Genomic DNA, 25,413 nt, shown 5'->3' on the forward strand with positions numbered 1-25,413 from the left:
TTACACTGGATTAATCAGTGTGGAAAATTGGTTGAAAAATAGTCATCGGTAATGTTGAATTTTCGTCAAAAAATATTATGTCACATACCTCTTTATATGATATTTTCTGCTACCGTGGCGCCATCGACGATTTTGTCCATATTTCATTTATACCATTTTATTCCTCGTGAAAAACCAGACAAGATTCGTATATTACATTTTTCTCTACGTCAATTCGTTTTCGAGATATTCTGATTAATATTTTTCCAGCACCCAAGTTTGAAAAGTAATTTTAGTCCCGAAACATGAATATTAACAGCTAAAAAATATATGTGTCCGATATTTTCGGATTCTCTAACTGTGCGCAAAATTTGTGCGCGATGTGCCTTGTTAGACGTAATCGAGAAACGAAAAATACTGCATTCGTTCGTGAGTCTACTGCATTAATCTATGTCGCTACTTTTAATGCTTCAATGTACGATGTCACTATATTTCTTCCACCGACTATACAATTGCCCGTGTCAGACGTTGAATACGATTCTTTCTTGCTGTGTGTAAGGGTGTAATACGTTGTTCGCTGCTTACCTCGTCGAGAACAACGTGGATTTCGCGAAGTGGAGCAACTACGCGTTATGCGCTGAATTAGCAAAACAGTTGTCAGCATAATCGAGTAGTTAAATGAGATAGACGAATTACTGGATGCTGGTAAATGAGAAAAGCGAACATTGAGCTTACTAACTTCCGCAGGTGATATTTCCCTCCGTACGACTGTTGATTGTTGACCCATTTCTGTGTTCAGGAGACAATTTATATACAGTAAATTCTCTACAAGAGTCAGTAAGTTTGGATTCTACAAGTGACAGTATAGATAGGTGATATTTCCCTCCGTACGACTGTTGATTGTTGACCCATTTCTGTGTTCAGGAGACAATCTATATACAGTAAATTCTCTACAAGAGTCAGTAAGTTTGGATTCTACAAGTGACAGTATAGATGGTCCTACGCCTAGGTCTGCGTCATTGCTGCACCCATGTTTGCAGTCAGTCAAGCGTGTAACGCTACACCAGTCGATTTCCTTTACGAGATTACACGGCTCGACAAATCATAATAGAAAAATATAATTTTTTTAATTTTAACATGTTGGTGAGATTTTTCTGATGAAAATGATATCAAACACGATATAATTTGAACAACATTTACTTATTAACACGTTCACTGTCGCGCCAGATTTACAGGTTGCTGTCAGGCGGCCACAAGAAAATACATTTTAAGCATAGGATTATAGTATTATGCTTTATGTCTAGCTAGCTATCGGCGGGCGCCCTTGCCCGCGACTTTGCCCTCAGCTCTGTCCACGGGTATCGGTGAGCGCCCTTGCCCGCCTGAAGGGCTGCCGAACGTCCCTGACCTAAATTATGCATTGGTTGAAAAATTGTTACATACAAAATTTGCATGATGTCGGGGAGAACATTACTTTCTGTGAGAAAATTCGTCCCGAAGACGGTGAAGCGAGCCACATGAAGCCAAGTCTAGCACACACGGTGGGGGTGACTTGACCCTTTGAGTTTTTCTCAGGCCTGCTTCGCGCGGGAAGTGGACAAGGATCGACAAGACGACGCGTCCTCACTCTCCATGAGATCCTTGAACGCGTACTTTTTGACAAGTGTCGCTACGATACGTGGACATAGCCTTTGTCAAAAATATACAACCTCGATAGCATAAAAACATGTCAATTAATTTTGCAGGGTATTCCACTTCGTTTTTTCAAATGGAATATTGTACTTTTTCTGACAAAATTCGAGGGAATGGTAATTTCTGAATGAAAAAAGAAACAATTATTAGTCCTAAATTTCGTTTATTGAAGTCTTTGTTGATATTGAATTTTCAATTTGTGCACTCAACTTACCAGGCACCCTTTGGCACAATGGCTATTTATTAATCCTTTGGGTTGTAACAAGGAGTTAGCTGTAATAGAATGTAGAGTGGCACCGAAATAGGTATTCTACTCTTCCTAAGGATGGAAAAAGGTCATATAAATATAGGTCCGGAAACTCTTTCTTTCCGAGATACACATATAAAAGTTTCTCTTCTCTTGAACGAGATAACTGCTTTACATAATGAAGTTTTGAGAAAAGATCAAAGTGAGTGAGTACATTCTGAAATGTATAAATTCACGTATCACGAACAGTCATTATATACCTAAATTAATTAATAATTCTGTAAGTTAAAAGTAATTTATCAAAAATTCTCCATGGACCAATCAGAGAAATGGGATTACAGACTAATTAGTATACAGGGGGAATTAATAAAAACTGTCACTTAAAATAACTTCTTATTTATTAATTCTAAGATGAATTCAATCATACATATGTACGTGATACAATAATCATTATGATCATACAAGGTGAAGAAATAATTTAAACATTTCGTAACATTACGTTTCAGTTATTTCAGATAGCAATTCTTATTGGCTCTCAACGCATTTTTTTAAAGGAAACGTTACATTTACGCATGAACAAACGTATCAGTTTTTAAAAACTGTTTCTTTTTCGTCAAATACACAATCAATCAGCTTTGAATGAAACGCTCGTGCTACAAAGATTAACGATGTTGATTTTGGGAGCATTAATTACTTGATAGTACCGCTTAGCTATGGTTCACCAATCCGACCATGATCTGCTTGTAATACCAAACAGTACACGTTCAACTAATTGGACTAAAATAGTCATGTTTCGTTCGTCGGTATCGGAACATACCATTGTTTGAGTATCAATATGATATTGTTTCCTGTAGTTGCACGTTTTGGCGTAACAAAAATTTGGCGTTTCTATTTTCAGCGGCCTCTTGTTTTTATATTATAAATTTAATATTTAAAAATAAGTATTTTACTTTGCAACTATAATTAGGCTATTTTATATATTTTTGTTTGTGAGGAGTAGGGTTTTAAAATGTGGCCTCATAGAGAGTGAAGTCCTGTAGAAAGTGAGACCCCATAGAGAGTGAAGTCCCATAGAAAGTGAAATCCTATAGAGAGTGAAATCTCATAGAAAGTGAGACCCCATAGAGAATGAAATCCCATAGAAAGTGAGACCCCATAGAAAGTGAGACCCCATAGAAAGTAAGACCCCATAGAGAATGAAATCCCATAGAAAGTGAGACCCCATAGAGTGAAGTCCCATAGAAAGTGAGACCCCATAGAGTGAAGTCCCATAGAAAGTGAGACCCCATAAAGAGTGAAATCCTATAGAAAGTGAGACCCCATAGAAAGTGAAATCCTATAGAGAGTGAAATCTCATAGAAAGTGAGACCCCATAGAGAATGAAATCCCATAGAAAGTGAGACCCCATAGAAATTGAAGTCCCATAGAAAGTGAGACCCCATAGAGAATGAAATCTCATAGAAAGTGAGACCCCATAGAGAATGAAATCCCATAGAAAGTGAGACCCCATAGAAAGTGAAGTCCCATAGAAAGTGAGACCCCATAAAGAGTGAAATCCTATAGAAAGTGAGACCCCATAGAAAGTGAAATCCTATAGAGAGTGAAATCTCATAGAAAGTGAGACCCCATAGAGAATGAAATCCCATAGAAAGTGAGACCCCATAGAGTGAAGTCCCATAGAAAGTGAGACCCCATAGAGTGAAGTCCCATAGAAAGTGAGACCCCATAGAGTGAAGTCCCATAGAAAGTGAGACCCCATAAAGAGTGAAATCCTATAGAAAGTGAGACCCCATAGAAAGTGAAATCCTATAGAGAGTGAAATCTCATAGAAAGTGAGACCCCATAGAGAATGAAATCCCATAGAAAGTGAGACCCCATAGAGTGAAGTCCCATAGAAAGTGAGACCCCATAGAGTGAAGTCCCATAGAAAGTGAGACCCCATAGAGTGAAGTCCCATAGAAAGTGAGACCCCATAGAGTGAAGTCCCATAGAAAGTGAGACCCCATAAAGAGTGAAATCCTATAGAAAGTGAGTCCCCATAGAGTGTGAAGTCCCATAGAGTGTGAAGTCCCATAAAAAGTGAGACCCCATAGACAGTAAGGCCCCAGCTTGCGCCTAATGCGCCTTATGGTAAACACGGCCCTGCTAACACCCTCTTATAATATTTTTACTGATATATAACATTAACTTCGACGAAGAAATGTAATTTAAATTCTATGTACAATACTTTCTGTACGCACACAACGGGTGTCCTGGTACTTATGAACGTTACTGTGCATAGAAATTCGTAGAACGACATTTGTCATAAATAGCAACAATTAACGCGATTAAATGATTGAAATTTCACGAGAAACGTGTCCATCGACCATCAACTTAACCGTTCCGATTAGTTAGTTGCAAAACATTAAATACAACGCACGTTTCAAATTCCCTTGATATTCGAACGCAACTAACAATCCGCACAATCGAAGGGGAAATCATTCCCGTAGAATTCCAGTCGTCGAGGGGGCTGTGCGTGAAATCAGTCGAAGCTGGTGTATCGTTCAATTCGAAGCTGATATATCCTTTGATTCGACGCTCACGGATTGCGTATAAACCAGGGGGAAGGGATTATGGTTTTTATGATTCACGAAATCGCGATAACTCCTCTGCTGCGAGGGAGAAGAAGTGGGAAATGTGTTTTCGATTTTGTATCAGCTCCATTGTATTTCGGGTGCGGAGATGTTTTATAAGTTGGACGAGTTGCTTACAATTTGTACTTGAGATATTCTTTGAATTGTGGAACGATAAAATATAAATTCTATTTGGAGAGTTTCAGCTGTTCTTTTTTAGAAAATAAAGGATTTTTGCTTATGGTGAAATATACGTAGAAGCAAGATCGTGTGTCGTGCACAATAATTGCGTTTTATCGCATAGGTATTACTTAAATGTATCGTGTATAATAATTGGAAATTTTTAAAAGTGGAAAGAATAGAGTGGGTGTGTTTTGTGAAATTTTGATTTTTAATGTCATTCGGAGCACGTTTAGGAATGTTAGTATAGTATATTGTTCCGTATGCTGTTAACTGAAGATTAAATAGTTTTTCGTATGTTTGATATAATTTGCTATTTTTTAACCTTATATATTTCACCTTTTCTTTTCAGTGCTAAAGGGTTATTATTACGATATGAACAATTTAATTTAATACTTGGTAAGTAAAGTAAAATTATCGTTAAATGTTATGTCACACAATAGAATTCTGTCTAAACTGATTCACATCTTACTTGTCATACATTTAACATAAATTACTTTATTCGCAATAGCGTTCGTATTCTTTCTATTTTTTTCTACATATTCAAAATAATAGATTTCTTTAAATTCTACTGACAAGGGAACATCACCGATTTTTATGAAACTTTGGAATATAGTAGTCCTCAAAAAAATATTCAACACGTATTTTTTTTATTTTGGATAATCGTTACAGCGAAGGGGTGAAAATCTGCTTCGAAGTTTGAGACGTGTAGATATATTCAGTCTAATATCTCGAAAACTGTATAGAAAATAGTGTCAGTTGACAAATTTACGAAAATAATAAAAAACAGCAAATTTGAGAAATAAAAAATAATTGAAATAGAAATTTGAAACAAATATGTTTATTGTCCATATTTCTTAGTGCGATTTTCACCCCTTTAATATAGATTGCCGGTAAAAAAAATACGTGTCAAGTATTTTTTTTAGTACTATCATTTACCAAAGTTTCATCAACGTGAGAATTAGAGGTCTGAACTTGATTATTTCATCCAATCTGTCTGCGATAAAGCAATTTACGATTGCACATTAACACACAATTTAATATCAATTCCAAGCTCCTCTATACTTTCTCAAACTTGACATCCAATGCTCCGAAGCGTAAAAGAAAATTATTTCGAATCGAAGTGCTGAACGATTCGTCCTTCGCAAATAGACACAAAATCAAACCTTACTCGTTCACAACTTTTTCCAAACCTAACAAACAGGAACTCTCTTGAACGATATCCAAACTCATTCGAAAGCAATTATCGAAATACCCGAGTCGTTAGAAAATGGCTGATCGCAGAAGTGCAAGAAATCACCGGGCGAATAGCGAAACGCATCAACGAAAATGCTGAATAGAACAGCAGACACAAATGAAGGCCGCTGTATTTCGCGATGGGAAAATATGGACAATTAAAGCTGTCTCCCAGTAGGGGATTTACCGTGGACCATGCACACGGACCTCGGTTTTACGGGTGGTTCGAGGTCGATGTTGTTCGAGCGAAAGAAGAGATTATTGTTTCCACGTGTGGAACGCACTGGTCGATAGCTCGCCTCTTTCGATCACGCCTGTTGAACAAATGGATGACTTTCGGAAAATGATTATCTGCGGCCGAAGAAAATGGAGACGCGGCCGTCTCGATACATAGATTGACTCGAGAAAATTTTTAAGAGGCGTTCAGACGATCAGATATTTTAGTTCTCAACATTATTGTGAATTTAAAGGGACCCTCGGACGATCGGTGTATATCGTCAGTACAATAGGAAAATGAGGAGAAATATAGAACATTTCTGTAGTATCGGGGCCTCCATACTCAAATAGGAAACTGACAAGAGAGAAAAGAGAGGGAGTACTTGGCGTAGTGCGTAAAGCCTCAGCTTGCTAAGCCGAAGGTCCCGCGTTCGATTCCCCGTTGGGTCCCTCGAAATTTTTCCGTCGGTTCCTAGATTTTCTGACAACTTTTCTTACCAATTTACCTTTATTACGCATTTTCCTAATGAACATTATAGAATAGAGTGGTTGCTTGTATTAATTTCATTTTAATATAATAATGTTGAGTTCTAAATAGAATGGAAGAAAACAAAAAAGATAGAATCAGCGGAGTCTCAGAGACTCCGTCTCGACAGTCAATAAATATTGACAATATACATATATTAATCGTCTGAACGCCTCTTTACTTGTACTGTGTGGTACACGTGGAGAAAAGATTGAGTAATATTGAATGACAAAACCTAGAATAGATTTAGGAAGAAAATTTCTTGTATGGAAAGAAAAATGACTTGTTTCGTTCAAACAGTAAATATCTCGACGGTTTTTGTTGTTTGTTTAAGAATGCAACATAGTAATTAGTAAAGAAATATACAGTCTCTATCCTAAAAGAAATCTTCAAGTACTATTTATACCTTGCAGGGTGTTTTTAAAATGTGGTATGAGATTTGACACAAGTGTTCTAGTTGCGACGATAAGAAAATGGAAAAGGATGGCGTTTACATATCTTCGACGATTTTTCTTTAAAAATTCTACTCCCTTCAACGATAACACAAGTGTACTAAGTTAATCTCATTAAACAACCAAACATTAGCACATTCTAATAATTATTACCAATATCGATGTAGTGTATTTTAATTATTTCAATCATTTTTAATCTCAAAATATTCTAAAACTAAATCCTAACCCATCCTAATTTTCAAAATAAAACAATTAATTAGAACAGAAACACTTTTCACAAATTTTAAACATCCATTCAACCGTATTAACACTTTACCGACTGGTAGCCCATTAATCGGCTTCTGGCCGCCAACGCTTACCGACCGGTAGCCTATTAATCGCTTTTCTGCCGCCGACGCTTACCGACCGATAGCCTATTAATCGGTGAAAGTTTGATTTAACATTTCTATAGGTATAAGAAAAAGCGCGTATATTCCCGCGCGATAGTCTAGAGTCTAAACAGAGCCGGTGTCAACGATGTATCTGTGGCCGAGTGAGCGGTCGGAAGTGCGTAGGATGTTCAACCGCTACCGGTCGGTAAAGTGTCAACATAATATCATCTCAGAAACGAACACAAACTCTATCTCAAACATACCTAATTTCAAGAACACCCTATTTATTATATATAAGAGTGTTACTCGTGTAGTATCATTCCTATTCATTCGTCTCGTAGCTCTGATTCGACTCCGTGCATCGATTAAAATCGAGGAAAATATTTCCGTTCGGATGGAAGGGACTTTCAATCATTTCGTTCATCAAATACATTTTCACAGCATGGTTCAGTTTTTTACTTTCTTCCTTTCCTTCTTTCTGTTTACACATAGAAGCATGGAGCACGGTGCTGCCTACGGCGGGTGCTGGTGATTACTTGGCGTGGGAATACAGTGAGTCACGCTAATTACTAAGCTCAAGGGCCCACGTTAATATGGCCTGGTCTAGGTAGAGGTATCGCTAGTATTGATCAGTAGATAATAGCTCTCGTTAATGCATTTTGTACGACGTCGCATAATTCTTGTGCACTTGAACCAACATCACGAACCTTTCTTGGTTGGAACACCCTTTGTCGACCTCTCTCTCTCTCTCTCTCTCTCTCTCTCTCTCTCTCTCTCTCTCCAATCCATATTTTGACAAGGCAGAATAAGGTATTTTCGTGACATGATTGTGTACGACTGGTCTTCTTTTTTAATTATTTTAATTGCGATTAATTGGTGTCCGTTACTTGAAACGATGGTAACAATAAGAGGTAATTGATCGTGTCACGAATGTACTTTGAGTAGTTAGATTCTTCTTTTAAAATTCTACTTCCTTCGACAATGACACGAGTAGTAAATTAATTTCGACGAACAACTAAGCAAGTTTGTGGATTTCGATCAGTTTGTTTTCATTACTTTTCCACGATTTTTCGTCGTAATATGTAATTTTTTAGATAGAAGAATTAAATAAAACTGTAATATTTGAAAAATAGAATGTACTTCTTGAGAATGAGAAATATCTTGTTAATATTTTTGAAAAATAAAGATATTTCGAAGATGAAATATTTTCTTTACTTGACGAATCAAGTATGCTGACTAATCTCTTCGGTTGACGACACTAATTTGTAGAAGCACGAGTTACTTTGTTGATCTTCATATTCTCACACGATTCAGATGCTTCAAGTTCTCTCAATAAAATATACTTGCCAGTACTAGTAACTTTCGATGTTTCTGTGAATGTTTAACATGGATAAAGTAAAGATGTCGAGGAAAACATGAATATTATACAATTTTGAAGATTATACGTAAAAGTTATTATAATAATTATTACCGCATAATTTCCAAAGGATGCATGCATATATTTCAATTCCAAAAGTCTTCAATCTGTCTACAAATATTATACTTTCTCTTATCTCGTTACTAATTTCTGCACATTTTTTCAGCCACTAATTACAATTCCAGAATATTTGTTGCAAAGACTCGTGCACAAGCAAGCTACTTTACTGTCTTGACGAATAATAATTTCTCCATTTTTTCCAAGATGTACTTGACACCTTACCTCAATATTTTCCTTACCGGTATCGATAAATAATGCGAGAAATGTGAAATAACGCCAACGGAGAGATTAATTGGTAAATTGCTTGCATTCTTTTTAATCATAGCTTCCGGCGGAGTACAGCGTAGAGTAAGATAAATCGCACCTCGTTAGTTTGATTAATTGGTCTTCACCGTAGAATACAGATCCCCTTCAATATAGATTTTAGTTAATACCCCCTAAGTTATGGTAGTTCGCTCAATTTTCCATCACCGTCTTAAGAGAAAGCAAACATGATAATTCGCGCTCTCCTTCAAGTGGCTTCGTTAAACTTTAATTAATAAGTCGTCTAATTCGCGCACAACCAAATGGCGAAGTTAGAGGATAACAGAAATATTGGCTGTACAAAATTAATTCGACTAGTTTTTTCAGAAAGTCTTAACGACTTTATCGACTGGTAATTATTAAACAGATAGTCACAGAGAGAATTCGTTAGTTGCCCGGTAAATGGAAGAAAATTACACGAAATAATGGAGATTATTTTGAAAATTGTAACTGTGTTCGGATTTTTTGTAAATGATTATATTGAAGTTTGTGAAAAGGGACACCGAATTAATTTGCGTACTTAATATTCATTCTAACGTATTTCTGTAATTAGGGGTGAGAATTATTTGGTTAGATTTCGTGATTCGTTGTAATTATATTCTTAAGCTGTAGTCGTTTTCTTTTATTTACATTGCAATAATTTATTTCTATTTCTATGATGAAAATGAAATGGATAGTAATGTTGTACTTTGTTTTGCGACTTCCAATCTTTTTTATACAGGGTGTTTCCGCAGTGTCTCCTTCAACTTTAGGAATGTACTGCACTAAATACTACAGTGAGGAAAAAATGTCTTATACACGTACAGTTAGTCACAAAAGTCTTCGTACACTCGTTTAATGTAATACACCTATATTATCAGAACAAATTAAAAATGCGCGTTATCAGAAAATATTTAAAAGAGTTGTTTACGTTTCATATTGACAGATAATTCGCCTAAATCTTAGAATGTTCCAGGTTAACTATTTGTTTTTATTTATGCTAGAGAGAAGTTAAACTTGCACCTGAGAAACTCTTAGGTTAAGATGTTATTTTGTAAATTTTCATGATTTTACAAAAATTCGGAATTTATGCTTTTTGGAGCAAATTTGGATTTCGGACAATGAGAGTTGTAGTTGCAAGAAATTGTAAAAACGTCTTCATTTCCAGGTGCCAGAAGCAAGAGATGATTAGTTCATTTAGGATAACAATGTGTTCCCAAGAGATATTAACAAGTTCGAAATATTTAGCTCGTAAAAGTTTAGTGACTGATGAGTACAATAGCTAACTGCATATTTGCGAATGCTTTGTTACCAAGCTGTAGCTTTACGCAGTTTCTCATTAGGGAATATGTTCGAGTGAAATGTCAGACAGGTCAGCATGATTCTAATCTGCTCGTACATTAAATATTTTGTAACAACCTGTATTCCTAGTTTCCTTTATTACTATAATACATTGATTGGATGTGAGAAGATTTTTTTGAGAAGATACCGGCCAAAAGTTTGGAATCACCTGCCAATTTACATTAACATCGAATCTGATACTAATTCTTTATTGATTTGAAATTGATGTTGTGGAGATCAATAGCACTTTACCTCATTTCGATTGATTTGAATGATAAAAAATTCGTTAAAAAATTATCATAAATGCTACCTTTTTTGGAGGAATTTTTGTGCAACTTGCAATGCACAGTGATTCCAAATATTTGGCCGGTAGTGTATGTACTGTTATTCCGCTAAATTTTTTAACCGATTACATATTTACTGTATATGTACTGTTGTTCGTCTAAATCTTTTAACTGACTGTACTTTTACTGTACATACTGTTATTTGACTAACTGTTTTGACTGACTGTATATTGATTGTACATACACCACCGGCCAAAATTTTGGAATCACTGAGCATTGCAATTTGCACAAAAATTTCCTGATAGGAGTCAGCGACTTTGAGAATTTTTTATCGCTCGAATCAATTGACATGAGACAAATTGATAAAAGTAGAATTGAGATAAACTTGAAATCTATAAAAAATTAGCAGCAGATTTAATATTGATGAAAAGTGGGAGGTGATTCCAAACTTTTGGCCGGTAGTGTATATATACTGTTATTTGGTTAACTTTTCTGAGTGACTCTACATTGACTGTATATGCATTGTTATTTAACAGATGTTTTTGACGGACTATATATTTACTGTATATGCACATTTATTCGACTGACTGTACATTTACTGTATACGCACATTTATTTGCCTGACTGTACATTTACTATATCTGACTGCATAATATACATAAATATGTTCATTTTTTCATGATTATAGTCAGTGCAGTATACTCCTAAAGTAGAACGAAAAAATTTAGAAACACCTTGCATAGTCTCTCTGAGAATTATCAATTTTGAAAATTGAATCACTGCAACATAAAAATATTCATTAAGTTATGCAGGTACAAGCATACGATAAAAAGAAAAATTAATTTCTATGCATATGTATTCTTTCTTCGCAAGGAAAATAAATCTATTAAATCTACAAATTTCAAGGCTAAAATTTATGCAAAGTGCAATTTGTCCTTCTCTCGATTCAGATAAATCTTTCGCTATTTCCTGCTTTCGTACAATCTGACTATATTTTAACAACATTACTATTCATTTCCTAATAGAATTAACGAACATGCAAATGACCCGCAGCTTTAAACGTTGCAAATATTGCAACCTTGCAGAATACAAAGAAAGAACTCGAAGATAATTTCTCTTGTCGCGTAAACGTCCTCTTATCGTTCTCTTTTCCTACACGGTTAAAAGAAGGTCCGTGTGTTTTCAGAGCGGCCGAGAATTAACGTGTTATTAGAGTTGCAAATGGCGCACGATTTGAAGAGGTTCATTTAATATTCAGCTGCGTGATACTGAGACGCGATAGAGGCAAGTGCGGAGGATAGTTGGACGATTTAAAGTACAAAGAGAGCGGCTTCGCTCGATGTCGGGACGGAATTCGACCTCAAAATTCAAAAGCGATGCAGCAATCCTGACCAGCCGTAATTTATCCCTTTGCGTCCAGATTTGTTTCCAATGAAGATGCATTGTGCAAAAACGCATTGTTCCCACCTACGGAACAACAAACGTTCGGTTTTTTTTTCTCGTTCGGCACGGTTTACGACACCGTCGTTGAAAAAAAGAAAAGGTTAGTTTTGAGTTCGTGAGGTTTTCGTGCAAAGATTAGATTTACTATCTTATGCTGTCTAGCTTATTTGAAAAGACTGTGCCACTTGTCAACCGTGGTTTTTCCGGGACAAGAATCTCCGTAAACCGCTGACATTTCTTTCGGAAAGATTTAAAGGGGTTTGCCTTGATTTGTAAGGAATTTTATTTTCTGCAGGTTTCATATTTTCTTACCGACTTGATTATTAGGTAATCATTCGAAAACTAATTGCACCATCTGTTTTTTTTTAAATGCATATTATCAGTTTAGTGCCAGCAGTGGCCTTGGTCACTCTAACTGTCTAAGGTACGAGAGAAAAACACGAGAGAAAAATATATATAAAAATTAAAAAACAGAATACCTTCGCAGGGTATCCGAGGGAATAGTTGAAAGCGCGAGGGGCAGTCGGGGGTGGTTTAAAGTTCTTCCACAGCCACTGGAACGTAATATTCTCTCTGCTCGGGATTTGTGCCGCAGTCGTGACGTGTACGGTGGGGGAAATTGCAGAGAGGGCGGCTGTAGGGGTTGGGGGTGGCATGCTGGCCCTCTCGACCATGCCAGGAAGGGTTGGTCGTTGATTATAAATGGTCGTTTTGTTGCGTTGTTAGCAGATGTCTGATGCGAGTAGGTACAGCGTGGTTCGAGAGAGAGAGAGAGAGACAGTGTCTTGGGGGTGGGACGGTCGCTAATTAAGTTTTTCACGCAGAAATTTGCGGAGTTGTGTTGGCTGGAATTTCTGGTGGCACGACTCGATGAAAAATCGACGAAAACGGTGAAGTGTTTTGTGCCGCGCGTGGCACAGTATCGGCCGGTAAAACGCGAGCCACCCCTAGATGTTAACTGCAGATAATTAAAATTGCCCTCTTATGTAAATGTACGCTTTTTATAGAAATTGAGTATTAACCTGAACCTTACAGTTGTATTATATTATTCCCAACGAGGAATTTGAGCGACAGATTCTGAACAGGGAGAAATGCTCGCATCCTTGAATCCTTTCTTGAAGAATCATTTTTTTAACTAACTTCGATACTTGTATTTTTTTGCCTTTTTAGAAATTTGGTTAATTATATCAGTGAACTATTTATATACTTCTCTTAGTTGCACTTTATATTGATTCGCGAGTTATTTGCTATTTTTCAAGGATACTTTAATACGAAGTGTGATACGAATAGAAAATCTTGCTATTTTTGGGAACATCGATAATTACAGTGGAGCATGCCGAAACTTAACGAGCATTTCGGTGCTATTGACGTATCATAATTTTGACCATGGACACCCACTTATTGTTAGAAGAACTCTTCGAATACAACGATTCGAACAGCCACAAATTTGACAAATTTGAGGGGTAGTTGGTGCAAATTAGCAGCACTCGGTATTCAAATCATTGAACATGTCATGTCTAAGAAGGGACCTGCCTGGCATAGGTATTTTAACCCTTTGCGGACGGAGAACTACGCGACATGTCGAAGTATATATACGTAATTAGGTTACTCCTTCAGTTTTTTTTTAAACTAAATTATACGAAAATCACATTTTTCTCATGTATACGTACTTACATGAGTTCATGGTCACGCTAACTATTTTTATTGCTTAAAAATATGTAAGTTCATTGGTTGCGCTCACAGTGTTCAGTGAACGCATATTTGAGTCTATCGCCCTCAAAGGGTTAATACACAGGGTGTTCTAATATCGACGGTACAACCAAGGAAGTAGTTATTTTTTCACGAAGAATCATCCCCTCCTCGGTACAAGAATGTTAAATAGGGAGCAAAAATGTTTAAGTCAAAATCGAACTCTAAATACCATTAACCTAGTGAGCTGTTGCAGGAACTTGTGTATACTTGGACTTTATCACACACGACTAGCCGACGTGAATCAAGAACTCAACTTTGAGCTTCAAACTGTTAACTATGAACATTGAAATCTGCAAACTTTGGACTTCGTGTAACTTGGTACTTGGAACTTCACATGCATTTGTTAATCACTGCTATATGAATCTCAGGTTGAATCTCACGAAATTAAAAACATTAAGAGATGTATTTGAATCACAATAGGAATGTTGAAATACACTATAACACTCTATACTTCAATTCTCTCGCTCAAATACTTTCGCACTTAACTCTCAACTCTGAACTCTAACGAGAACTACCCTGTGCGAGACTCCTTAACAGTCTTTTGTCATTCTATCTCTTTCGCTTTACGCAGACAATCTTAACAGACATGCCTATCCAAAACTATGGACAGCCTTCTTTCACACGATAATCTCTTGAGAATCAGTTTCCTCCTCGTTTTTGTCTAATCGAGACTTTAAATAACCTCCTGAATCTTAATTCTGAATTTTAGTGGGACAACATTGACCTTAGCGCAATAGCAAATAAGGATAATACTTGGTAGTACTCTGTTCCAGTAGAAATTTGAATAATTCCTTCAATTAATAACATTGCCTTACAAAATTTATTTATTATAGTTAACACGTAACTCACTTTTCGTTCTTCTTTAAATATAATTGCTATCTTAATATTAACGTTTAAATAATATTATTAGGTCGTCCCGTAAGTTCGCGCCAAGAGCGAGAAGTGTTTTAACGAAAATCCAAGAAAATGCTATAGCAACGACGTAATAGCTTTACCAAAAAAAAAAATAATAGGTAGAAGTTGTAGAACGAAAAGACGCTTACGTCTTTTTTTATCAAATTTAAAAGTCTGTCAGAAATATTGGCCTAAATTACAAAATTCGACAGCAAATAAAATTAACAATTCAAATACAATCATTAAAACATTCTCAACGAAACAACAATTTTTCACACACCACATTGTCCCATTTCAAAAAAATCACTCCGCCCTTGAAATCTCCCCCAAAAAATACCCAACTTCAAAGATTTCTACATTACCATTCATTCCGTACAAAGTATCGCAAGCGTCCTGCTAAACGCTCGAACATTCATCAAAAGAATTATACAAGAGTGTCACATATCAACGTAAATCCCCGCGCGGCAAATCAGCCTAAACGCCCGCCATAAATCACCGTCGTGGAAATCTCCATGGGAGGATCAAGCGACGAAACGATTCATACATTTTAACTAGCCTCTTTGTCTCGGTATCACGGGGACCCGGAGAAGTCATGAATTCAATAGTCGCCACGGGTGGTCCAAGTGGCGCATTTCGCGGGGTCCCGCACGCGAGATAAACCGCTCGGTTATCACATTAGCATCGCGCTATTGATCTACGTTATTCCTGTGAAAAGACGTGCACCCTAACGATTCGAGGGCAACGACACCCATAGCTCACGACCACCCACGCAGAGGAAACGTGACGAGCGTTCCGTCGTCACCTCGTGGCTCACCTAGCATCCGGTTGACCGACCGACGCCTCCTGCCGGGGCCGTTTGTCTAGCTATCCGTCGACTCGATAGAATTAGCGAGAAGGGCGGAAAGTGTAGCGCGATACGGTACTAGGAAATGAACCGTGCGCGAGAGGAACCTAATCTGATCGAGCAACGTGACACGGGAAATGAAGAAAACGACGGGAGCGATATCGATGAATTCTTTTCTACGAATTGCACAGAGAGACGTGAATAATTAACCCTTTCGCTGCTGTTGACGCCTATCGGCAGCTTTGCGGTACACTTCCGTCTTAATTTAATATTTAATTCGATCCTTTATGCACGCCTATCTTAATTTAATACACCGAATTTAAAAACGATACGGTCGAAATAAGAAATTTGATGTTCCTGGTTAAAAATTTAGTCTGGCGCACACGTTACGTATTAAAGTTCGGCGCTGTGAAACAGGCCACTGCAAATTTTTCTAAGCAATTTGCATACGCAATTTAAAAGAAAAAAGAAAGAAAAATTTTTGTCTATTCTTTTTTTAAAATCACCTGTTTTTTTCACGAACGTAGATATTTTTTGAGATTGGTGTGCATTTAAATATGTGTAATAATGTGGCCTGAAGATGATCTTGGACTCAGAAATTTTAAATCGAACGTGAAACTTCATTTCAATTTTTACCACTTCTTCCATCAAAGAAATTCTTTTTCCATCTTCTTCGCCCTTTGAAGCTGTTCCAAATTACGTGTACAAATTTTCTCGTACCACCGTAGCTGGAGAAGATAATTAGGCTACCTGCTTTACGTTGAATTATAAAAATTTTAGATACGAATGCACGTATTCTAATTTCTCTCTCCCACGTCAATTATAAGAAGTAATTTCCAACGCATACACTCCTCTTCATAAGTATTAAAATATTTCCGGAATTTGAAGATAGCCTTATTCTCCCTGGATTCTGGTAATATAACAAGTACACAAATTTAATACGTGGCACCAGATCTGGAGAATAAGTGCAATTTAAATCGTATAATACTTTCTGTAGGAATATAATATGTCGGTGTACGTAGTATTCTTTAAACTTTTGTTTTCGAGATTAGCACTTCACTTACGTTCGCATACAGAAAGGTCCAATATTTTAGCATGCTGTTTTACATTCAGCGTATTAGCAATTTAACCAAATTCGCGCAGAAACTTCATCGAGCAGCGATTAAAACAGGACTCCAATTTGGAGAGTGTGAAAAATACAGGAGAAAAGGTTTCACCTCGCTACCATATTTCGTTCGATTCTTTTTTCCTCCCTCTCTCTCTCTCTCTTGATTAACATACCGTGGTGCGACTTATTTTTAGCCACTTTACCACAAGCGTATAGATTTTTCCATTATGTATGCAAAAGAGTAGTAACACATGATGCCGTAATTACAGCTATGAAAATAGAGGGAGAGAGAGAAAAGGTTGGTATTAGTAAACAAAATTATGAACAACTACGTTTAATTACATATACGTTTGCATTCGCTTGCTTTACGCACGCCATTTACACATCAGTTTCGTGAGGAAAATATCACGTCGCTTATTACTCCGTAAACATTGTCCTAAAATTACGTACAGTGTGCGATATAATCGATTATACACGTGTGCAAGTAGGTAAATATCTTCTAACCGAACCGAGATATCGGAAAACTGTTTATTGGAACTTGCATGGTAACAGGGGCCATTCCTCTGTGGTGTGTGAAATATTTTTATTATTTTCAAGTAAAAAAGATTTCTCGTTAAATCTAAGGGCGTGTGAAATTTTTATTCGTGAGTGCTTATTGGAGAACGAGTAATTAAAAATGCACCGACAATAGAAGACAATTTTGTACAGAAATTGTATCTCAGATGTTGATACATTTTGTGACATTATTGGCCTCGGTTATTCCTGAATTCCTCACTGAACTCTCGAATCAGAATACTGCGTATCGATAAAAACCGAATGAATTGGCAAATGGGGCAAAATAATCTGCGAAATAACGGTACTTGAGTCTAAAAACATGCACTTTATACTAACGGAGATTCCTATCGAAATAAATCGTGTACCTGAAAATCTAACGCTAAAATATCGCTAAAAGTAGCTACCATTGAAAACCTCGTATAAAATGTATTCATAATCATAACGATTGTTTCGCCAATACCGTTCATTACGTAAAATTGTTACGGCTGAGAATTTATAGACCTTGAAAAGCCAGCTCGGTAACAATCTATTATTACGTCCATTATGCTGACAAATTTACTATTACACCGAAGGGACTCATCTGTCACGAAAGATTCGCACAAACGGAACTTAATCTGTCCTCCACGCGCAACAACGGTGAAAACGAACGCAAAATTATGAAATAATAGACAATCAAACCAACCTCTATTCCGCAAAGCTGTCGGATGACTAATCCTCGACGAAATTAATTTCATTTCCCGCCAAATACCCGTTCAATTCCTATCAAATTACGTAGAATAATCAGCAAAGTGTCGCTAATTGAGTGGGCTGCGTGCAAAGGCGGTCAGCCCCCGGGCGAAAGAAGCTCAAAGGCAAACGATATCTCTTGATGCTTGGAAACCATCTCAAAGGACATTTCCTGACGTCCCTGCGGCTCGTACGACACGTAAGGACATCCCCGGCGGAAACTACGGGTGGACCAGGCTATCCCCGGCATCCGTTTTACCAACCCACGGTTCGTTGCGGCGGTGCAAGCTCCGGCACTCGAACACTTTCTGGCCAACGTGGAACGTCTAACTGAAAAGGGGCTTCCTTTGTTCCACGGGAAAAGCTTCCGCTCGTTTTCTCCCGTGAATTCCGACCTTGAGGGCTTGGACAATAGCAGAAGACGAACGCGCGATGTTTACTGTTACGTCACGCGTGTTGGAAAATACACCGTTGAACAAAAGCAACCGAATGGCCTGACCGGATATGTATAGGCAACGCGATGACCGGTGTAAATCAACCACCGCGGTCTGTAACACATCGAAGCCGGGAAACGAGATACATGTGTAGTTCGCTATTAAGCACAAGTAGATTTATATTTGTCATTTTCGCGGTTACTGCGATGGTTGGGGTGTTCGTCTAGTTCGACGGTTGTAACCAGACTGTTTCTCCGTGTCCTATGCCTACGTCGCTGCGAAAACTATTGGAGCTTTCTAGTCCAAACTGTCCTGGAAAAGGGCTCAACTCTTTGAACTCCAAATTTTGTTTCAAATTTTCTTTTCAATAACTCCCTATTATTTAAAGAATTTTATTTGAAATTCAAAAGACATTTGGCTGATAGGAACTAATTTAAATCATTTTTTTTTACTAATTATATTGAAAATAGTGTAGCGACACTTCTAGGCTCTACCACCAGAGGGACGGACTAACCACAGGTTCTCGCTAGTCCTCATAAAGGCTCCTATTTGTATATATACAACTTCTGACCTGAGTCCTTCTAGTCTCTCCCGCGTCTAAGGCAGAGGTCTCCCAAGTAGCCTTATTCGAGCCTATCCTCCATCAATTTTTCTATAGCTTCAATAGCATTAAGGGTCATATATATGTGTACCTATTGCTCATCCATGTAAAAAAGATATTGCGAAATATAGTACTTTCGATTCAAAACATTAACATTTTCTCAATTTCACAACTCGTCAAATTCTACAAAAATTCTTCACGTGCAACTTTACAGTGCAGAAATCGTTCAATTTTTAGGCGTATTTCAGTCAATAACTCTATTCTACAAACGCATCAGTGAAAACCATGCACACTTTCAGACTTCCCATAGAACGTAGACAGGATAGAAATAGAAAGACAAACCTAAAAGGTATTGTGACCACTTCTTAGTATTCTTCTCTACATCGAAGAAGTCCAAGAGTTCGTTTCAGATCAATTTGCTCGCAGTTCCTCGAGACATGAATAGAAGAGAAGTTGCGGTACATCGAGATAGAACTTACGGACTTTTTACAGAGCGTCGATTCTATGGAGGATCCGCAGCAGAATCTTTGCTTGGCTAAGAAAACTTGGTCAATGGATGATTCATATTCATTCGACGGGATTCAGATCCGGTTGATTCATATCGACCTAGGTATGAGTATTCAATATGCCCGGCGTGTCCCTTTGTGGAGGTTCGTTTCTCTGACGAAGAGACAGTTCGATCTTCGCGGTTATTAACAATTCTTTGAAAACGATCCTTTGACCGAGAAGAATTCAGGCTGCTATTTATCTGAAGATCGCATTAACTATCAGAGTATTAATTACGAATAAAGTAATATTAATTACTCGATACGTATTAATTAAGATTAAAATATTTTTAATAATGAAATAATATTAATATCAAAATAATAATAACAATTTAATATTATAGAGTAATAAAATAGTGTTAATTCATAATTAGTTAAATTTGCTGACTTTTAGCTAGTTTTGCAGGATATTTGATTCGTATATTCGATGATAATTCGTGAAATATTAATTTAGGTGATATTTAGAAGAGGAAATGATTTCAATGGCAATATTGCATTTCTATTAGAGATATTCGGCGATTTCTCTTTTTCTTTTGAGTTTTAACCGTTAATAGCAGCTGTAATAGGAAATATTTGAAATTAAAGTGAATTAGTGAGTTTAAAACGCAGGTATAAAATAATTTAAATATAAGATTAGATATTTACAACACTTTTATTACACGTTTCATCAGTACACAAAAGTGCATAGAAAACGATAAAAAAATATGGCTATTTATTTCATGATTTATTTCAATGTTCAATCATTTCAAACACATTCTACCTCAATAGTACCAAATATTTTTTTTAATTTTAGCGTCTAAAGCAGAAATTTTTCAAACTGAAATTTTCGAGAAAATATCGCAAATAACATACAGCTTTGGTTCGCTAAAAATGATCAATTAATCACGATATTCGTTAGCATTCGCTAAAATATCACAACATTACCGCAATACTACAGTATCGCGTTGACATTCGCTATAATATTACGTTTACAAACGGAGTATCGCATGATGCGTTAATATAATCTGCTTCGCGAAGTTCGTGGAAGCCGGCACGTGGTTAGAAAGGTTCGTGATAATGATGTTGAGTTGCAAACAGCTATTCACTTTTGCTGTTTAGCAGGAAACTTGGACCTGACGACAAGTCAAAGGTAACTTGGAAAGTTCGGATTGCCGTCGTATAATAAAGGCCAAACGGTGAAATCGCTGTGTGTAGCTGGGACAGCAGTGCTGGTTTAGAGGGCGGTAAAATGGCGAACATGATCTGTACAGTTGTCTGGACTTGGAATTCGAAATTCTGAATCGTTCGTGCATGACATAAATCGCGTATGGCTGAAACTGCTGTACACGGTGTTACGTGTGTACCGGTTCAGAGTGATTATATGAAACGGAGAGATCGGCGCACCGTGAACTCTGAACCCTGAATTTCCAATCGTTGACAAATCGCGAATGCAAATACCAGTTAACGATAATTGTATCGATAGGGGTTATAGTTAGGTACTGTGAATCTTAGTGCGGTGCTTAGAGTTCGAACAGAAGATATTAACGATTTCTTTTGTTTTCTTTTAGCAATGTAATTGTATAAATAATTGCATTGCTACGGAACGGGCCGTAACGGTTGAGATCGCCTTCGTTTCGGGTTGGTTAAAGGCGAAAAATTCCAGAAATGTGTTTGATGTCGTTTTATTTTAATGTTTAGTTCGAACGGGTGTCGTTCTAGGTGTATGGGTTTAGACTATCTGGTTTCGGCACCTTGCTTCCGACCAATCAATGGTCAGGAAAAGGGCTTGGAGTCGAGCGTCGCTTCATGGGTTTTTCCCGACTTCGGCCCCTTCCTACCCGTGGCGGTTGCTTGGCGTTTTGGTTTATAATTATAAAGGTGTTTGGTTATGATAATAATAATATCTAATAATAATGTTAATAATAATACAATAATAGTATCTAGTAATAATGTTAATAATAATATAATAGTATGTAATTACAATAATGTTAATAATAATATTGTAATAGTATCTAATAACAATGTGTGGGGGAAAGGCAGTGGGTTCGTAACATGCATAAATTATTATATTTTTGAGCGAGAGGACGAAAGAAAGTATTCATTTTTTGCTTCAACTCTGAAGACTGTACTAAGGTAGTGGTACTTAGCTTGCACGAAATTTTATCAATATGATTATTTACATAATTATATTATAATTGTAATAATATACTCACTTCACAAATATCGAGATGGATTTTGAATTAATTTATGACAAAGAAATGCAAAAATAATAACATACTTTGCACTCTTGTATCAATTATAGAAAGTGCGATACGTATAACACGTTTATTTCGTTCAATCGAAAAGTTACATTAAGTGATTAGAATACGCTAACTGTCCGCTGCTAATCTCGGAAAATGAACCTTTCTAGGCGATAGAAGAATTATTCCATTAGTGAATGCGGAAGCACATATCGACAATAATACCGGCCGTGCAACGTAATTAGAGTCACTTACTTAATGCCTGTAATTATCTCGTATCGATTAAAATGTTGCGTAGATGCATGTTTCTTGGTAAAGAGGTAAAAAAAAAATTAATAAGAATAATCTCCTTACGTTCAGAAGTTACTGCCACAGTTGCGTGTATCGATACGTGGGATATAACATGATGATAAATAATTGTTAGCTTGTATAAAGTTCACATTTTATAATAAGTCCAAGGTGAATTAGGTAAATTTTATTTTAACCTCCTAGAATTGAATTTCGGAAGATTCATTTGACACGTTATGGGTACGATCAACGGTAATATATTGTAATTTAAATTATTAAAATCTCGACAATTAAATTTTACAGTTATTCTAAAATTATTGAGATCTAAAAAGAGATTAGTCACCTCAATTCTATTCATTCATAAGTTCTAAAAACAGGCAGTAATTAAATTTTTTTTTTTAGTGGGACTTCCTTCCCTAATTTTCGTAAATAGACATTTTCTGCAACTGCGGAGTATGTTAAAAGTAGACAATTCTGGCAGTATTTGGAAATATTCAAAATAAATTTAGTTTAAAATCAAGTCCATGTTCAATGGTAAAACTCGATAATGAATTCGGTTGTTCTATAAGACGACTATAAGTTGTCTAGTGTAGTATTAACCCTTTACCTTGCAACGTGTCAGACTCGTAGCACAGATTAGTATTAGTAGCTATTAGTAACAAAAATTAATTTTAATTCTAACTTTTCTTTTAATTCACAAACCTGAGGATTGCCAAATGTAATTCGTCTATAATTATTTAACACAGTACTGAAACAGTAATTTTGGGTTGATTAAATCTCACCCAACAGCGGTGTCGGTGGAACTTAATTTGTATCATATTTCCCGCGTTATAGAGCATTCTGCTGTACTAACTTTGACGAGTACATCTAATACAAATCATATAACACTTTCTGTCCGAATATACAGGTGTCCTAACACTTCCAAACGATCCTAATCATGGAACATTGCCCGAGTGTTTATTTACGTGTCCGCACCTGCCCGAAGGCTTTGCAGACACGGCCTGCATGGGCGCGGGATTGAGATACGCTCAATCAGCGCGTACCCCCGGGAAAAATTCCGCGAGTACTACCAAATCGGTACCAGAGTGCAAGCTCCGGCCACCACTCTTGGTATAAGCGAGACCTTTCTAAATCTCTACCGGCTCTGCAGGTCGGTGCCCGAGCTGAAAAGACGCAGCTCACCTGCCGAGACGCCAGCGCCTCTAGCCTGCACATAGGCTTAACCGCGAGCCCAACCCGTGGGCTTTTCACGTCAACCCCCGCGGTACCAGTGCCCCAGCCATACTGGTCATACTGTTCGCAGGATTTTTCCTACCCATGAGGTGCTTGCACACCTCGGCATGGGCCGGCCAACTCGGAAACGTGGGGTCGTTACTCCCCAAGGTCCCCGGGTCCGAGGACCCGGCTTCCCTCCTGCGCTTCCTAATCATGGAACAATAAAATAGCCAAGATACAAAGCTCCTATTTTTTCACCTACAGAAGTGGTTCAGCCAGCAGAACTAAATTCAGGCGATCGAGTCGTGCCGTTTTCTCTCACCTCGAGGACCCGGCTTCTCTCCTGCGCTTCCTAATCATGGAACAATAAAATAGCCAAGATACAAAGCTCCTTTTTTTTCACCGACAGAAGTGGTTCAGCCAGCAGAACTAAATTCAGGCGATCGAGTCGTGCCGTTTTCTCTCACCTCTAAAATTTCACTCCATCGAAATCCACCCTCTCTACCGTCCCGTCGTACCGTTTCCTCATTTCTGGCGATCGTTCTCTGCCTTCTTGCCACCTTTTTCAAGCTTCGTTTCGTCGAACGACGCGCGGCATTAAGCAGGCAGAAATATATCGTTGGCGTATCTGCGACGTTTCCAGGCAGAAAGCGAACCAAGCGTGATCATTTCTCCAGCGGAAGCGGCAGGTCGATAGATACGAGGCGTGCGAATAGCTCTTCAGGAAGAGCAGAAAGAGTCCCTCTCCTCCTTCGCCTCTTCCTACGTCTCCTACGGTCGAGTAGATAGCGAAAGCGTGTTTACGAGCTGCTGTGCACGTAGATAAGAACGATTACGGCTAAACATTTTTATCAAAATCGACTTTGTGGTGTTGTGCGTGCGCGGTTATGCCCCGACCTCCGATGACCGTCGTTCGCAGGAAGCTGTTTGATAAAGTGCCGGGGGTGAAACGATAAGCTGGAAATTTTTTTTCCTACCGCAAGATTAAACGGGCGATACGGAAGTGGTTGATCGGGAGGAGACGAGTTCTCGTTTGGTGGATGTTTGAATTGAATTGTTTTGTTCCCTTCGGCGCGGATGGCACGGTTTGCTTTTGTGTTGTTTTGCTCGCGTTAATTTCTTGCGACATCGACGCATCGCGTTCTTTGTAGTAATTTTGTTGACATTGAAATTGTGGACATTGTTTATTCCGAGTTTAATGTAAATTAATAAGAAAAGTGAAAGTATGAAAGAAATATTTTTTTTTGTCACTGCGTTGTTTAAAGGGAAGTTCGGTAACCAGAAAATTCAACAAAATTTGAAACTTCGCAGAAATTTAGTTTAAATGACGCTAATTGCGAAACTATTGTTTATTTCGGCAATGAAACGGTCCTAGGGGTGAAAGCACCCTCTGAAAGAAATTGGGAGTTTTCATATTATCGCGAATATTTACGAATATTTCCAAGGTATGGAAAAAAAGTTCAATTAAAAGTTGTGTGGTCTTTTATTAAAAATTTTCGAGAAACATTATTTTTTATACTAGAACCGTTTCAATGCCCAAAACAAAAGGTGCATCTGTTATTAGCGCCAATTGATCTACATTTCTGTAAACTTTCAAATTTTGTTGAATTTTCGGGTTACCAAACTTTCCCCGCAACTTTTCACTGGACTCTTCATTCCCAAGCGTAAAATTCGTTGCTTCTAATTGGACGCTCAAACTATCTACGTATTCTTCTTTCCCTTGAAACCGCGGCTGATTTAACGTCTCCTCGACGTCTCTCCCCGAGAAATCGAACTTTTAATGACAGAAGTACGTAGTACTTGATGGGATGAAACTTTGATACCGCTTATCGCGTCATATTTTTCACGAATTTCGTTCAACTTCGTACTTACTTAACGAGTTCCCCGGAAACTT

The 25,413-nt window shown here is 37.5% G+C and overlaps 1 protein-coding gene across 1 annotated transcript in view; it reads left to right on the plus strand.

The window, feature by feature from the left end:
* Positions 1-25,413, plus strand: part of LOC108575470 (neurexin-1a-like) — a 279,829-nt gene that overhangs the window by 19,689 nt on the left and 234,727 nt on the right. Inside the window, exon 3 of the mRNA XM_017938285.1 lies at positions 8,004-8,063. Coding sequence (XP_017793774.1) covers positions 8,004-8,063 — 60 coding nt within the window. The remainder of the gene's footprint in view (positions 1-8,003; positions 8,064-25,413) is intronic.

The sequence above is a fragment of the Habropoda laboriosa genome, unplaced genomic scaffold (assembly GCF_001263275.1).
Source record: "Habropoda laboriosa isolate 0110345459 unplaced genomic scaffold, ASM126327v1 scaffold276, whole genome shotgun sequence".
NCBI lineage: Eukaryota > Metazoa > Arthropoda > Insecta > Hymenoptera > Apidae > Habropoda > Habropoda laboriosa.